Genomic DNA, 16,853 nt, shown 5'->3' on the forward strand with positions numbered 1-16,853 from the left:
CATTGTTAGCGTTAATTTTAATGTACAATATTTTGTAATAATAAAAATGAAGTCTCAAATAGAGTTATGTGTACAATAAACTAATTACGAAATTAATGATCGCAAACACCTACACATTCTTAATTTTCTATGATTTTTGGGTAAATATATGTATTTTCTTTAATAAGAGCCAGTAATTGAAAGGTAGCATAGGTAAAAATGGTCGAAAATGTAGCCGTGGAGGAACCGTCTGAATTCTTGGAAAATGTGACAGACCAAGAACCAGAAAAGGCAAATACTCCACCAAAATTTTTTAATTTTTTTAAAGCGAAAAATAAACTAGATGATGATTTAAACAATGGTAATTTAGAAAGTAAAGGTTCGGAAGAATCGGAGGAAACGCAGAATGCCAAAGGTGAGTCCGGTAGTTAGTATAAATACAAATAAGATAGATAGAGGTAGTCGATTAACGTGTATATTGTACTAATGAGCTATGTATTGCTGTGGAAAATTTCAGGTGTTAGTGGAGTTACATAGTAGTTTGTACCTAATGGTGTTAATAGTTATTTAGATGAAGAAAGTAACAAGGAGATAAGAATAGAGGTCTTTGAATCGCCAGATATACCGGAGCAATTGAACCACGGAATGCTGTGTACGCTGCACTACATGAAATACAGAGAGGCAATCAGGAGGTACACGGGCGAGTTCAAAAACTGCCCGTACGGAGTGTGCATCGCTAACATACTGATGGTGCTGTGCGTCATCCTGACAACGTCGCTGGTGTCGCAGCACTTTGATCCGACGGATCCAGGAACAGTGCGCGGAAACACGTCGAAGACTTGGGTGGCGCTGTACCTGAGCAACGCAAACAACCTCGGTCTCATAGTGGTGATTCTGACAACACTGTTCTCAATAGTGAACCTGTACATATGCGTGCACCCGAACACATTCGTAAAAATCGTGAGCATAAGCAAAATGACGGTGAGGATTTACTTCATCCTGTACCCAGTGCTGATGTTCTACAACTACTCGATGAACGTGTCGCTGCAGGAAGCAGGAAGGGGGGAAAACCTGAGAGCAGTGTTCAACATAAGAGCCTACAACATCCTGGGCATCTTCTTCTACGACACGTTCTTCCTGACCATTTACACAGTCCTAATCATATTCTTCAACCTTATAGCATTCATATATCGCTTCTTCTACCCGACGCTGCTGATGACGATCATAAACGAGGACGTGAGGACGTTCAAGGTGACTGAGTTCGAGGAGATAAAGTTGAACCTGCCGAACATAGGCTCGTCGTTAAACAACAAGGACGAAGAACTGGGAAAAATACCAGCCTTCAGAGTGACGATAACGAGGTTTAGGAAGCCGAATTCGTTGTACTACTCATTCAAGTACCTTATCGACTTCCTGCACTTTAAAAAAAGGGGAAGCTACGACTCGTTCCAGTACGTGGGCCAACTAAACTCGGAGTACAGGCCTCACGGGTTTGGGTTCTGGAATTCACCGAACTTCCACGGGGAGCTGTTGATGGGATTCTGGGAGTCAGGCTTGCCTTTATCGCCGTTCAAGAGCAGAGAGGTGGGTACGAACGCAGGCTTCTCGAACGTTATCATCGGCTGGGTGAGGTACGAAGGAGGAGACTCAGCAGTGGGTCTGGGCGTGGCAGCAGCAGAGTGCTGCGTCTCGGGGCCCTTTTTCAGGACATTCCCGAGAATATTGCGCTTCTACACGGTCCCGGAGACCGACGGTAAGCGCGGAGGAAGGGTGTTGAAGTACCTGGGAGCAAACACCTTTTTCAACTATAATAAAATACACCTGAACAACGAATCCTTCATGAGAAACGACAGCGAGATGTTGACGAACATGAAAAATAAGTTAAAGGAGAAAAACAAATATTGCAACGAGTGCTGCGAACACAACGTTCAGATGAAGAGACGCAGGCTGCTGAAGAAGTTGTTTAGGAGGAACAGACTTAACTGTATCGCCATGGATAGAATGGACAGTAAATACTACTGCACTGACGACCACATAGTCATGAGCCTGAACGAAGTGTCCAACGACATCGTCGGCTACAGGTACGGCAACGTGGACTCGTACATTAACGGGAAGAAGAACCCGTACTTCAACGTGCTGAAGAAGATGCACATCAGAGACATATTCCAGGACATAAACGAGCTGTTCGGAATAAGGGAGACGGGAATCCCACTGACGACTTTCGTGAACTGCATGGAGTGTCTGCTTAGCGCACTGACGCTGCACGCCCCAAATTTCACGCCCCTGGACTCGAGTAACCTGTCGCTGTCGGTGGACGATGAAAGGGGAATAAACATACACGGGTTCGTCAAGAAGCCTAAGATAAACGAGGATGGAATACAGGAGTTCTCAAGCGACTACTGTAAATCGGTTAAGATTTACGTTAACGCGAACCTGAAGCACAACATGGGGGCAGCGAACAATGATGGCGAGGATGAAGAAAACCTGCCGATACCGAAGGGAGTTAACTACAGATACAACGTGCTCGGCGTGGAAAACTGGGTGAGAAGGGAGGAGGTGAAGGCGCTGGAGGCGTGGATATACATACACGGATTCAACGTCAAGTGCATAGACAGCCTGGGAATCTTCGCACAAATCATATCCTTCGGGAACTACCCGCAGTACATAAAGCCCTTTGTGTTCAGCTGGCCCTCGGGAAACAAAATAACGCAGTTCAAGGAGGCGATCGTGAGCTCGACGTGCCCGAAGACGGTGGACACGTTCATAAGGATGCTCCAGGCGCTGCTGGTCAACAACATCAGGGACGTGCACATCATGACGCACTCGATGGGGGCGACGATGTTCCTGGGCGCCTTCACTCAGATCCTCAACAGCAAGGAGTACAGCAACCTGTTTCTGAAGCTGAACGAGGACAGGGACGCGAACAACCCGAAGCTGAAGATACTGACAGTGACGCTGCTGAACCCCTTCTACCCTGTCTACGACTTCGTGCAGAACGACTACCCGAGGCTGAAGCAGTACTGCTCGCACATCACAATATACTCGGACGTGAACGACAAGGTGAGTAGTAGCGTGAGATCACAATGTTTAGGCGCTGAAGGTGGCGGAGCTGATCACGGGGAAGAAGAGGCTCGGAAGGTGCGTGAACGAGCTCTACACGATGGAGGAGCGGGTGGACGAAACCGCCAAGAGGTGCACCCTGGGAAGCATCGTGCTCCCGTTCACGCTCGAGGAGGTCAGGAACCTGAAGAAGAACAAGAAGAAGATCAAGGAAATCATAGAAAACAGGAAGAAGAAGCACTGGCTGGACGTGGATGTGATAGATACGACGTGCCTAGGATCAAACGTACATGCCCTGAGGCATTCATATTGGTTTTTAAATAGAGAAGTTATCGAGGACTTAAGGTATGCGGTTATGCAAATGTTTTAAGCGGATGAAAGTGTATAAATAGCTGTTAACGGCTGGTAGATAGATAAGTAGCTATTGGCGGGTAGTTAGTTGGTCGGAGGGCACTTAGGTAACTGGAGGTGGAAATTAGTAGTTGAGAGAGTAATTCTAATTAAAATTTAGGGATCTGATCGTAAACAGAAAGAGAGCCCAGGATAGGAGCAGCAGGCTCGATAGAAGCCTGGGTAACACATGGGTCTACAGAGTAGCTCCATCGAACCTAAACACATTGTTTGAAACCATCATTTAGTGTAAATGTAATAATATAACTCTCCAATTTATGTACGTGTTACCGGTGCAAATTGCTGAGATCGGCCATGGAGGCCGATGGATGTGTAGTTGGGGCAGAAGGTTCTAGACACCAAGGGGCTAGGGTAACCATAGTGGAAGGGCTAAGAGGGCAGTAATCAAAATTATGTGTAAAGGTGTGAAGTCCAATATTTTTAAATTTCATAAGCGGCGTCAACACACCGCAAGCGGAATTGAGAGTTGAATAGACAAAGCAGAAGGACGGCACCAAGGCACACGAACACACGCCTTTATGTTCAGTGGCATGTAGCATGTATAACCTTAATCATAAAAACCAGTAATAATAAATCTTCGAATAGATATTAAAGTGCAAATGAAAGGTCTAATGGTTCAATAGTGCACAGTTTACAGCGTTCGACCGACGGAATCCATATCTTGAACCTAAGGGGTCGAAAAAGCTCAGAATGAGAATAATTTACATTATATAAATAAATGAAGCAGGATATATATATATATATGTGCATATAATGAGGTATGATGATAATATTAAGTAAAATATACACACAGCTATTGGAAAGCGGGATAGAACAATAAAATACCAGAATTAGTGATGGAAAAAAATTAGATAAGGAAATATAATTTGTTCAGTAATTTTAGATATGGGCCAAAGGTCGAATATTGCCACAATATATTCGAATTTAAATCATTATTCTTACCCCCATTAACAAGGAATCCTAGACCGATGTCTATACCCTGAACAAATATTAGCTTTAGTAGTCTGATATTTGAGGTTAATAAAAACCTTTGTGTCAATCAACTAATTTTACATCAGACATTAACCTCAATATTAGTACCCCAAATATAATGTTGAAGTTATTAGTTATGTTTGTGAGTACCCGTCAGAGTACCAGCGATTTAAGCCTTTGTAGATAAACATACCCTCTAAAAATGATTGTTTATAAAGTTAATAGTAGTATATTATAAGAATATTGTGGAATCCAGAAATAATGGAGCTTGTCTATTATCTGGTTCTAGTAACATTACTATTAAAGCATTAGATGCTAATAGTACGTGTATCATTATTGTCCAACTCATGTAATTTATAATATAAAATGAATTTAAATATACTTCGATATTGTACATTATTAATTTCAGTGCTACGCCATATTGACGTAGTCACTTGCCAAGCAAACCAAATACAAATTATTGATCGCAAAAGTAGAGCTCTACATAACATAAATAACAATAACCCAGCCCCCTTGGCTGGTGTAAGAGCTCAAGATCCAAATACGTTCCATGTAAGTGATTCAGATGAGGATGATTTGGAAGTAAATGTAAACAACTCATCTATACCAATATCTGGTACACCTGTAGCGACCACACCAACAGCTATTCCAGGTAGAACACCAGTAGCCACGACGCCTATAGTCAAGGCTACGTCACCAGCAGCCAAAACTATCAGTTTAGCAGATACAGATTTCGAAGGGAAGACGTCGATGCCAAGGCCTATGGGAGCAGCACCCGTAGCAGTAGCTGCCGGAGCAAGACCGGTAGCTGTTGCAGCAGGAGCAGTACCAGTAGCAGCTGCATCTGCTGGTCCGCGAACTGGCACAGCAGTCCCAGTTGCGGCCACACCACAAGTGGTGGCTGCGGCAAAGCCCAGAATGCCAGTTACAGCAGGAGGCGCGGCTCAAGCATCAAGGGGAATAAGTTTGGCAGACACCGACATTGAGGGTCCAGCAGCAACGCCAAGACCAAAGGGAGCAACGCCAATAGCGGTGGCAGGTCAGCCAATGCGAGCAGCTGTACCTGCAGCAGTGGCAGCAATGCCTCGCGCAGTACCAGTGGCAGCAACGCCTGTGGCAGCAACACCTATTGCAGCAGGTCAAGCAATGCCCCGCGCTGTTGCGGTATCAGCACAGCCAGCGAGGTCTAGGGGAATAAGTTTGGCAGACACTGACATCGAGGGTCCAGCAGCAACGCCAAGACCAAAGGGAGTTCCACCAGCAGTGGCAGCTAGACCTGCCGCAGTTGCAGCACCTATGGCTGCAAGACCGGCCCCTCGATTTCCAGGTGGTCCGCCATTTGCAGGACCAGCTCCTCCCACTAAAGTAATGGTCTCCGGCCAAGCTCCAGGGTCTGCGAGAAGCTCAAAATTCGAGGACATTCCATTGTCAGACGTAGAAGATTTGTCATCTAAGTCTTCCAAGTTTGAAGACATACCCCTCAGCGGTGCAGAAGACGATTTCCGCAGTGCCGCGCCCAAAACGCCGATAGGGCGCCCACCAATTAAAGCGAAGGCAGCAGGAGCATTTGAAGACATAGCTCTGAGTGACACTGAGGGCTTTGACCCAATTGGACCGCCACCAGGTGCAAGGATGATGCCCAAAGCAGGGGGAATGCCCGCATCAAGACCCGGATCTTCGGGAGGTTCAGCTGATTACGAGGAATTGCAAATTGATGGATTCTCGGATATGGATTCTGGGCGCAGAGGAGCGCCCCCGAAGATGAAGGCAATGCCTGGAGCTAAGGCAGACGACATCCTGTTGTCAGACGCAGGAGAGTTTGAAGACATCCTGGTTGAAACAGACACTGAAGGAATGCCCAAAGGTCCACGCAGAGCGCCGGGCTTTGGAGCAGCAGCAAGAGGACCACCTAAGGCAGGAGGAGAAGGCAGCGTGTACGAGGTTAAAGTACAAGACAGAGCACCGGAAGTTAAAGAGTCACCGAAACCAGCTCAGCAGAGAGCGCCACCAAGAAAAGGATACGTGGAGTCGCTTAAGTTGGTTGTAGACGTAAGTAAAAAATGGAGCACGGATGAACTTGAGTACAAGAGAAATGATGCCCGCAGGATGGACGTGTTCACAGCGGTAGACCCACACTTGATTTATAAAGTTAAGAATTTTGATGACACGCTTTGGCAGGCTAAAGACGAAGCATATGCAAAAATGGTGGAAATCGAAACGCTCGAAAATAAGCCGCCACTTGTGACCGTGTACATGCCTGATGACCTGTTCCCAAGGTTGGGACCAGATGCTCTCGACCAATCAGGATTTGCAGTTCAGGAGGAGCAGATGTCCGATTTCTCAGATTACTCGAAGTTTGCGGTGCGACATAAGAAGATGTCGGACGCACTGAAAGAAGGCGACATGAAGGTGACGGAGGTGAGGCCCGGCGGTTACGACTCGGACGCCTCCGTAATTGAAACGAAGAGGCATAAGAGAAGATTTAGAACAGGTCTCGTGCATCTAGTGATTTTGGATATTAAGAATAAGCAGAGCTCAGACAAGATCACATACGAAAGACAGGGAGACTTTGACGTTTTCACAGCGGTTGAGCCGTATCTAATAGACAAGGTCCAGAAAAGAACTCAGCTGATTTGGCAATCGACGAACATGAACTACGCGTCGAGAGTAATTCAGAAGAAAACAGGAAACAAGAGAAACTTTAGAATATTCTTCCCGTATCACACAGCGCAGTGCAGCGACTCGGGAAGCGACGACGAAAGAATAAGAAGAGAAGTGGATGAAAACTTCAAGCAGGCACAACTTGAAGCGAACCACTTGGCGAAAATGCAGGCGGCACAAGCAGCACAGATGTACGCGCCACCAGTAGCACACTCACCATTCCCACAATACTACGCAACACCGGCGCCACCGCACGTTCCGCCGCAGCAGTATTTCAGATTACCACACCCTACGCAATTCGCACCACAGATGACGCCCTACCCACCACACCAAGGAGTAGTGCCGGAGCCATACTTCACGATTCATGACAGACATGAAACATATACATCGCAACCAAAGAGGAGATACAGAGTATCCCCACAATCAGCCTCTGAGTCACCGACCGACCGCTGGACGGACCAGAGGCATCATCCACCAAAAGGACCGGAAGCAGATCCGCTAGTAGAAATAGTGGAGCTGTACAAGGTCGAGGAGAGAGAATTAGACGAGGAGTCGGAACAAGAGTCCCCCGACTTCACGAGACACATCGTCTTGGACGTGGAAAACAAATTCACCACGGACAAGATGCTTTACGAAGAGAACGAAGATAAAACAGTGACGTTTACAGCAAAGGACCCATTCCTCGTGGGGATCATTAAGAAGGGAGAAAGAGTACTCTGGAGGTCGAAGGACGGAAGGTACTCGAAGAGGATCATCATGAGGGAGCGAGAAAACGACATTCCGCTACTCAGAGTCTTCCTGCCGAGAATGAAGCCGACGAGTAGCGCAACACATCCCAGAAGAGTGGATCTGGACATCAACTACAAGTTCTCGACGAACGAGTACGAATACAAGTCGTTCTTTGACCAGGTGCCTCAGAGACTGACGAAGCACACGTACACGACGAAGGGAGGTTGCAAGTTTCATGTTGTGAGGAGGTCGGACCACGTGATTTGGAGAGCAGGCGACGATAGCGAACTATCAGACCAGGTGACCGTGCTCAAGTACCACGACATGAGGACGGAGCAGGTGATGATTAACCTGCCTGACGGAACGGCGCGAAGGTACACGAAGCCTGAGAGGTGCGTGAACTACTACAGAAACTGGATGAACATGGGCGCAGTGCCGCTCTTCAGCCCGACAACGCAGAGCGTCGCACTGGACGTCAGCAACAAGTACGACACGCACTACTACCAGTACACGAGGATGGGCGACGTCTCGACATTCGTCGCGCGCTACGGCTACGTGTTCACGGCGGTGTTGGACAGTGGGTATGCGGTGTGGTCCTCCTTAGGAAACGAGTTCGCGGTCAGCGTGGAAGTGGTGGGCGACTTCGAAATGACGATTCAGCTCTGCACTGCGAACAGGAGGTTCAGGAAGGGCCAAAACAACGTATGGTTCGAGTACACGGACAAGACGCACGTACCCCCGATTTACGTCCGCTCGTCGCAGTACCTCATATAGGCGGCGCAACGACCGCATTCACAACACACAACCAGATTTAACAAAGTTTTCTGTGCTCGTCTTAAAAACAGATTTAATCGAGAATTGTACTATAATGTGACGCAAGGTGGATGGAGAGCTGTTAGTACATTTTAAAGGATTAAGGATGATGAATGTCCATAAATTTTAAGTACGCGTCAGCTATAATAGGTAATACACGTTAATTACACGGCTGTGTTGACTACATAGTATATATTAACTAAAATTAGCGGTAGATAGATCAGTGATAAAAAGGAGAGCAGTAGATAGAGGTGTGGTACGGAGTCGAAAGTGTAGGTGATGGAATCATGTGTAGGGTAACAGTTGAAAAATATACCAATTACTTACAGATAAAACTTATTGTAACCCGTGAAAATATGGTTTAATAAGATAGAAGGAAAATAAAAGTGAAAAGAAAATATTGTAGAACCGATATTTTTAGAGCATATGTACATGATCAACATACACACAAGCATAGATGAGTACATATATATATGAGCATACGTGTAACATTTATTGATGATAAATATGTAAAATTAGGTGTACATGTTTAAATATAGTGGAATTTGTTATAAATCTTCTAAGATGAAAAAAAAATTGAAGAAAAAAAGATCCAGTGGAATCTTATCTAATAAATATTTAGAGTGTACTTTTAGTTATTATATATTAAAAATGAAGTCCATATTAATATTTGGAGTTGCTTTAATAGTGAAAGCGGCATTTTCTGACCTGTTATCGCCACCAGAACCCTTTTCTATTGAGTCCCTAGGTGCGTTAAAAAATGAGTCTAATACTAAAGCAAAAAAAGCAAATAAAAAGGGAAGTAACATCCCAAGTAAAGCGAGCAAGGATAAAAAGGGAAATGGGAGTTCTGGTGACAGCAACTCGGATTCAAATCTGGTAGAAGTTCCACAAAACATCCTGGAAGCGGTGAAACAAGACGAAAAGAGCTTGAGAGGCGGAAACACTGAGATTAAACCAGAAACGGAATCGGAATCTGGAGATGACTCTAAGGGAGACAAATCTCAAACGGAAAAAATGAAGAAAGATCCCATATTGGAATCCATAGAAGAAGCAGAAAAGCAACTCGCAGAAGCATTCACTGCGGTTAGAAGCAAAATAATGTCAATGGGCGGAAACCAAAAACCTATAAAGGTCGATTGCGGAACGACGAGAGTGAGAGTGGTGTGCTCAAAAAAGGGAGAACCAGAAGTAACAGAAATGCCAGAAACTAAGGAAAAAACGAAAGCACCAAAGGCAATAATCGAAGCCATAAGTGAGGTAAATAAGGAGGCAGATGAAGAGAACCCAGAAGAAAAGTCGCAAGGGGAAACGGAAACAGAAAGGGGAGAATCAGAAGAGGCCGGCGAGGGAGAAGAGGAATAGTTTTAACTTCATAACAATGCCAATAATATTGTAAAATATATGATCAAAATAAACATAAAAGCAGCATGATAGTAGTAAAATAAAAATAAAAAACATAAACAAATAAATAATTGCTTAAGTACATAGATGTCGGATGTCCCACACGATTCCAATAAAAAAGTTTTTTAGTGAATAATTTTATATATTTAATATTTTAATTTAATTTTATTCATTTATAATGAATTTGTGTAATTATTATATAATTGTCGAAGATATACGCCGCTATAAAACAGCGTCTTTAGTCACACATCACGAGAAAATATCATATAAATAAATTTTAAAATGACTAAAGAGATAATATCTTTGCAAGTTGGACAATGTGGAAATAAAATAGGGACAGAATTTTGGAAACAGGCCTGCTTGGAGCACGGAATAAACAAGGTAATTTACACACAGTCGAAATAAAAAATCAGTAAATTATCATCTAAATTAGAATAAATAAATTTTTACTAATCATTTGTCAGGATGGATCACTGCTTGATGACAAAAAAAATGAGTTAGATGATAGAAAGGAGGTGTTTTTTTATGAATCTGACGACGGCCACTACTATCCGAGAGCGCTCCTTTTCGACCTAGAACCGAGAGTAATCAATGGAATTATGGTATGAAAATAGTACAAACGGATATAAAAGTGAAATTAGATGTAAAAGCATAGTAATTAATACAAAAAACTGATTTTGCTTTAGAGCTCAGAATACAAGAACCTCTTCAACCCAGAAAATGTGTTTTTATCCAAAGACGGAAGTGGTAATGAATGATAGATTATAAATAAACGGATACTTGTGAACCACTAAATACCATCGATTTAGTATTAGTGTATATGCAATGCTAGACAGATACCGTAGCTAATGAATAGGAACCAGTATCCAATAAATGGGAACTAGTAGTTAGGAATTTTAATTTGTGATAGGTGCGGGAAACAATTGGGGGCTTGGATACTCAATTTCAAGTCAAGCCCAGGACGATCTATTGAATATGATTGACAAGGAGGCGGACGGATCGGACAGCTTGCAAGCATTTATGATGACACACTCAATAAGTGGCGGAACAGGAAGCGGGATGGGAAGTTACCTGTTGGAGCTGTTGAACGACAGGTACCCGAAGAAGGTGATAAAGACGTTCTCAGTGTTTCCGCAGCTGACAGCCTCCTCAGACGTTGTAGTGCAGCCATATAACTCAATACTGGCTCTGAAGAGACTGGCGCTTAACGCAGACTGCGTAAACGTAATAGATAACACGGCACTTAACAGGCTGGTCGCCGATAAAACACTAATAAATCAATCGAACGCAATAGTAAGTGACTAGGTAGGATTAGGTAGTAGGCGAATGAGCCGAGTGGAGGAAATTAATGAATGAATAGATATCAGACGTTATGTGTAACGCAACGAGCTGTCTGAGGTTCCCAGGCCCACTGAACAATGACCTCTTGAGTATGATCTCATCAATAGTCCTGATACCGAGGTGTCACTTCATAATATCGTCGAACTCGAACTCGTATAACTCATTCATGAATAGCCATAACCTAAACATGAAAGGGAAAGTAAACGAAAGTATGAATCGTGTTACAATGCTGGACGTGATACGGAAGTTATATCACCCGCAAAACATGCTCGTAAGAAATATGTACATATGCAACCTGTTAATGTTAGATATGTAAACACAGCGAGGTGTACATGTGGTAACAGCTGTCTAAGAAGACAACTAACTAAATGAATGTGACTTATAGGCGTGTACAAATATTAAAAGTGGCAAGTATATATCGGCACTGAATATAATAAGAAGTCACACAGCACCAAACCCAAGCGAGGTAAGGACCACCGTAATAATACATACGACTAGTTATTTAGCGTGTATGGTAATTATTTAGCGTGTATGGTAATTATTTAGCGTGTATGGTAGTTAATTAGCAAGTAAGCCAGGTAGGTAATAAGGTATTTGGTTTACATAGTGGTGCCGGCTATGACACCCAGTGTAAGAGTTATCCTAATGCTGGCTTTGACGATTTGTAGATTTACAAGAGCTTGGAAAAGATCAGAGAAAGGAACCTCGTCAATTTCATTAAGTGGAACCCGTCGAGTGTACAAGTAAACATCACGAAACACTCGAAATACGCAACAAACAGTAAGCTAACAGGGCTGTTGCTTACAAATCACACATCAATACACCAGGTAAGAGGGATGATTTGTACGTTAACGAGCACGTGTTGACGATGTTTTAGTTGTTCGATGAATGTATTGCGCAGTATTTAAAGTTGTACAATAGAAAGGCCTTTCTGGATAATTACAGGTTGGTAAAAGCCCATAGACATGTGTGTGTAAACAGTCAAACACATCAGATGTGTGTCACAAGTAACGAAACCTACAAGCACTGTACAGGAAGGTCGATGTGTTCTCAAGTGCCGATGGAAAGGGCAACTTCGAGGAAATGGAAAACTCGAGAGATGTAGTAGAACTAGTAAAGGACGAGTACATAAGAGCAGAACAGGACGACTACTATAATTTGTCATGTAAATAGTAATAAAAAACGTGTATGTGTGTATGCATAAAGTGGTTGCAAGTGGTTTAATAGTTTATAAGTACTAAAGAAGTAGTAATTGGGGTAGGTGTACTTGATTTGAGTAGTAGTAGCAGTACTGTATGTGGTGAATTGATAAATAATTGAAAGTAAACAAATATAAGAGAAAAAAAAGTAAAATAATAAAAAAGGAGTAATAGCAAAAAAAATAAGGTGGAAAGTTAAAAGAAAAAACAATTTTAAACACTATAATAAAAACTAAAGGTACAAGTAAGTGATGCCACATTGGGTCGTACGGAGGATAGTATGATATAAACTTCGTGTATAAACTGTAAATTAAAATGGTGTTAGATATTAACTATTTCAGAGATGAAAAACTGCTCAAAGAATTGAGAGAATCTGAAGCACGGCGCTGTGAAACCAACAGCGTGGTGGACAAGGTAATTGAGGCCGATAACGACTGGAAAAAGGCAATGTACAGCTACGAACAGCTGAAAAGGAACCTGAACGAAATGTCCAAAAAGATATCGGAGTACGCGAAGCTGAATAGGGGAAAGGGAGACCTGAACAACGACACGGAGTTCCTGAACCTGAAAACCCAGGCCGAAATCAAAAAGGAAGGGATCGCAGAGTGCCTAAAAAACATAGAGGAATGCAACAACAAGAGAAACAACCTGTTGAAAATGGTTGGCAACGTAGTGGCCACGGATCTGGTGGCGTCCAAGGACGAGAGTCTGAACGACGTGATCAGGTCCTGGGTGCCGAGCTTTTTCGCCTGGGAAGGGAGCAAATTCACGTGCAACGCTCTCAACAACACAGCCAACGCCGATTTAAAAAACACAGCGGCGGATCTGAGTGGCCTAAACATATCCACAGCCAGCAGTGCCACCGCTGGTACCACGGCCAACTCGACAGTCAACACTGGTTCCGCGGCGACCAACAACAGCGCAGAGGGCGCCACTCCCAAGGGTGGCGGCGTAGACAAGGGGGTATACCACGAAAGGAGCCACACGGTCGGGATCAAGCGGCCTCCGTGGAAGATACTGCAGCATCACGAGATACTGACGCGTTTGAACGGCCTCGAGGTGACCAAGGGGGTGGAAATAGCCGGACACCGAGGCTTCTTTCTGAAGGGGGCGGGGTGTCTGTTGAACCTGGCGCTGATTCAGTACGGGTTCAACTTCCTCGTGCGGAGGGGGTTCCTCCCGGTGCACACTCCGTACCTGATGAGGAAGGAGATCATGTCCGAGTGCGCGGAGCTTGACGACTTCGAAGAGACGCTCTACTGCATCCCGCCGCTCAACGGCCCTTCTGAGGGAGAGAACGGAGGTATAGTAGCATTTTATTAGATATAACTAGATGGTTACTGGTAATACAGGGACTAGTAGTAACACTAACATTATTAGCAGTAATAGTAGTGGTAACAATGACAGTAATTCTACTGTAGGCAAGGACAAGGACTTCGACAAAAACAAGTTGTTCCTAATTGCGACCTCGGAGCAGCCGTTGGCAGCACTGCACAGGAACGAGACGTACCAGCGGCGGCAGCTGCCGATAAAGTACGCAGGACTGTCGACGTGTTTCAGAAGAGAGGCCGGGGCGCACGGGCGCGACCTCAAGGGAATATTCAGAGTGCACCAGTTCCAGAAGGTGGAGCAGTTCGTGGTGTGCTCGCCAGAGTCGAGCAAGGAGATGCACGAGCACATGCTCGCACTCTCCGAGGAGTTCTACAGGTCGCTGAAGCTGCCCTTCAGAGTGGTCTCGATAGTCGCGGGGGCGCTGAACAAGGCGGCCTCGAAGAAGTACGACCTCGAGGCCTGGTTCCCAGGCTACAACGACTACAGGGAGCTCGTCTCCTGCAGCAACTGCACCGACTACCAGGCCAGGAACCTGAACAGCAGATACTACGACAGGAACAACCAGGACAAGACGTACCTGCACATGCTCAACGGGACCCTGGTCGCGAGCCAGCGGTGCCTCTGCTGCGTCCTGGAGAACTACCAGACGCCCGACGGAGTGATCGTCCCCGAGCCGCTGGTACCTTACATGGACGGCCAGGAGTTCATACCCTACGAACAGTAACCGACGTAATCACACTAGCTGAATATACGTAGTTAAGGCAGACATTTACGTGTACAGTAGATTTATGGTAGGTGTACTAGTAGCATTTGTATTATGGCTAATGCAGCATTGATAATACCTGCACTAGTAGCTTTATGGTAGCTATTATGCATGGGTGGGAGGCAGCAGATTAGAAGGACTCGACGTTGATGTTCTGGTAGTTGGAGCCTATGCACTTGGCGATGAGCACATGCTCGTCCTCGAGCTCCTCGAACTTGAAGACGACGCCCAGGTACGTCCTGACGAAGCGCAGGCAGTGCACTGCGTACCTCGTGAGTTTGGAGAGTCGGATCTGGCTGACCCTGTGGTCCTCGGCCAGGGCCATGAAGAGGAGAAACAGGTGCTCGTGGCAGGTGTCGACGACTGAGTCGAGGCTGATCTCGGAGCAGAGGCGACGTGCGCACTGCTCTCCCATCCGTTCACACTTTTCCATCAGGCCCTCGTCGGAAGCGTTACTGCGGGGTTTACTGCCAGATGAGCTGGTAGCAGTGTTGCGATTGGTGGCCTTATTATTGGTATTAGTACTGGTATAGGTACTGGTATTGGTATTAGTACCAGTATTTGTGTTAGGACTGGCTGTATTCGTATTAGTACCAGTATTTGTGTTAGCTGTACTGCGATTACCACCAGTATCGCCTGTATTAGCGCCTGAGTTCCCCTTACTGGTGGCGTTGCTGCCGTCGTGAGTTGAAGATGAAGCTGCCTTTTCAATCAGGCTCAATATCTTCTTTAGGCTACTCGTGCCACTCTTGGTGGGACCACCAGGGCCAGTACTGGTGGCGGTGGAATCGGCGCCCTCAGTGTGGTAGGAAGTTACATCAGAAGAAACATCAAAATGGTTGCTGGCATCAGAATCGAGACTTTTAGTTGAGTCTGAAAACAGGGACACAGTTAGGTTGGACGTGAATATGCAGCTGTTGGTGCCCTCTGCGACAAGGGACATGGTCAAGTACGGCTTAAACTTGCCGGGCGGCGACGAGAGGTATATAAAGGAGTTGTCGCACACGATGTCCAGAACCTTCTTGGCGCCAATAATGGCCCTCTTCCCCAGGTTCGGCTGAATGTTCCTCACGGTCACCGATCCCCTCACCCTCTTTACCTTTGGCGACTTCGTCAAGTTGATGGGCGCCACCTTCTTCACGGGGCTGCAGCTGAACACTACTTCGAACGGCTCCTTGTACTTGAAGTTGCAGGTACAGCCAACGAGCTGCAACAGAATTGTCGAGACTGAGGAGAAGCACTCGAGACTGCTGTAATACTCGGTGTTTAAGAACTCGTCGTCCAGGGAACCAGTTTTACTCGTGCCCCTGTCCCCGTAACTCGGGAACTTTAGCGTGACGGTCGTCGGTTTCGAGGCAAACGGCAGGAGCAACACCAGCGGCTCCAGGTAGTAGGTGAGGGGCATCGACTTGTCGCACTCGAAGCTGAATTCTCCCCCGACTATCCTCCCAGGGGTGACCTTGATTGAATTTAAATCTATTTCAGTCCTCGTTCCCTCGCTAACCCTGGTGATGAGCTTCAAAAGCGACACTTCAAAGGGTAAAATGGGATCCACCTGAAAGTTGAATATATTCAATATTCCAAGTGTGTATGTCCAAATATTTATTCACTGTAATTTAAGTGCTACTTGCACAACTTTGTGTGTAAATAAGTCTAATAATTAGGGCTAGTTGTTGTGGAATCTTCACATAAATTAAAATTCATCTAGGAAATAAACTCATATACACTCATTTAAACTTACCAAGTTGATCGAAAGTTCCTTCTGAGTTAAGAATGAGAGTACTAGTGATATCCTAAGGTAATCCCTCGAAATATCCTCAGAATCATGAGATTCCTCATCGGAATCCTCGATAAGTTCGTGTTCTGTCATTTTAAAATTGCAGTGTAAATTACACTCATTTATTTTAAAATTAAAAATATTTTACAGGAGCTAATTGTGTGAATATGATACAAGGAATAGTAAATTGAAAGTAACATTAGATAATGACCATATGTCCAAAGAAGTTCAAGATAAACTTACACAATTGATAAATAACCAATCAATTGTTTGTTGAATGAAAAATAAGTATAAAATATTGATATAATATGGTACAGGTGTAAAGAATACTGTTTCATTATATGGTGTGGTGTATTTAACTTGTAAGAGGAGGTAATACGGAATTAATAGGACTTTCATGTTTATGTGTAAC

The 16,853-nt window shown here is 44.7% G+C and overlaps 6 protein-coding genes across 6 annotated transcripts; 5 read left to right on the forward strand and 1 right to left on the reverse strand.

The window, feature by feature from the left end:
- Nucleotides 1-198: 198 nt before the first annotated feature.
- TOT_030000609 (uncharacterized protein) lies at nt 199-3,677 on the forward strand (the record flags this gene model as incomplete). The annotated part of the gene is made up of 6 exons (XM_009693353.1): nt 199-394; nt 551-1,757; nt 1,926-2,388; nt 2,536-3,039; nt 3,071-3,384; nt 3,551-3,677. The coding sequence occupies 6 exons, from the start codon at nt 199-201 to the stop codon at nt 3,675-3,677; spliced, it is 2,811 nt and encodes a 936-aa protein (XP_009691648.1).
- A 1,111-nt stretch (nt 3,678-4,788) lies between these two features.
- TOT_030000610 (uncharacterized protein) lies at nt 4,789-8,586 on the forward strand (the record flags this gene model as incomplete). The annotated part of the gene is made up of 3 exons (XM_009693354.1): nt 4,789-5,114; nt 5,291-5,292; nt 6,371-8,586. 3 exons carry the CDS (start codon nt 4,789-4,791, stop codon nt 8,584-8,586), a joined length of 2,544 nt encoding a protein of 847 aa, XP_009691649.1.
- Nucleotides 8,587-9,150: 564 nt separating this feature from the next.
- Nucleotides 9,151-9,990, forward strand: TOT_030000611 (conserved hypothetical protein; the record flags this gene model as incomplete). Its single annotated transcript, XM_009693355.1, has 2 exons — nt 9,151-9,816; nt 9,895-9,990. The coding sequence occupies 2 exons, from the start codon at nt 9,151-9,153 to the stop codon at nt 9,988-9,990; spliced, it is 762 nt and encodes a 253-aa protein (XP_009691650.1).
- A 321-nt stretch (nt 9,991-10,311) lies between these two features.
- Nucleotides 10,312-12,543, forward strand: TOT_030000612 (uncharacterized protein; the record flags this gene model as incomplete). Its single annotated transcript, XM_009693356.1, has 10 exons — nt 10,312-10,410; nt 10,494-10,631; nt 10,716-10,776; nt 10,940-11,322; nt 11,390-11,523; nt 11,581-11,641; nt 11,756-11,836; nt 12,039-12,197; nt 12,248-12,315; nt 12,405-12,543. The coding sequence occupies 10 exons, from the start codon at nt 10,312-10,314 to the stop codon at nt 12,541-12,543; spliced, it is 1,323 nt and encodes a 440-aa protein (XP_009691651.1).
- A 341-nt stretch (nt 12,544-12,884) lies between these two features.
- TOT_030000613 (seryl-tRNA synthetase) lies at nt 12,885-14,625 on the forward strand (the record flags this gene model as incomplete). Its single annotated transcript, XM_009693357.1, has 3 exons — nt 12,885-13,437; nt 13,525-13,872; nt 13,922-14,625. 3 exons carry the CDS (start codon nt 12,885-12,887, stop codon nt 14,623-14,625), a joined length of 1,605 nt encoding a protein of 534 aa, XP_009691652.1.
- Nucleotides 14,626-14,794: 169 nt separating this feature from the next.
- Nucleotides 14,795-16,534, reverse strand: TOT_030000614 (RNA 3'-terminal phosphate cyclase; the record flags this gene model as incomplete). Its single annotated transcript, XM_009693358.1, has 4 exons — nt 14,795-15,240; nt 15,328-15,338; nt 15,546-16,219; nt 16,406-16,534. The coding sequence occupies 4 exons, from the start codon at nt 16,532-16,534 to the stop codon at nt 14,795-14,797; spliced, it is 1,260 nt and encodes a 419-aa protein (XP_009691653.1).
- Nucleotides 16,535-16,853: the final 319 nt, after the last annotated feature.

The sequence above is a fragment of the Theileria orientalis genome, chromosome 3 (genome assembly GCF_000740895.1).
Source record: "Theileria orientalis strain Shintoku DNA, chromosome 3, complete genome".
Taxonomy (NCBI): Eukaryota; Apicomplexa; class Aconoidasida; order Piroplasmida; family Theileriidae; genus Theileria; species Theileria orientalis.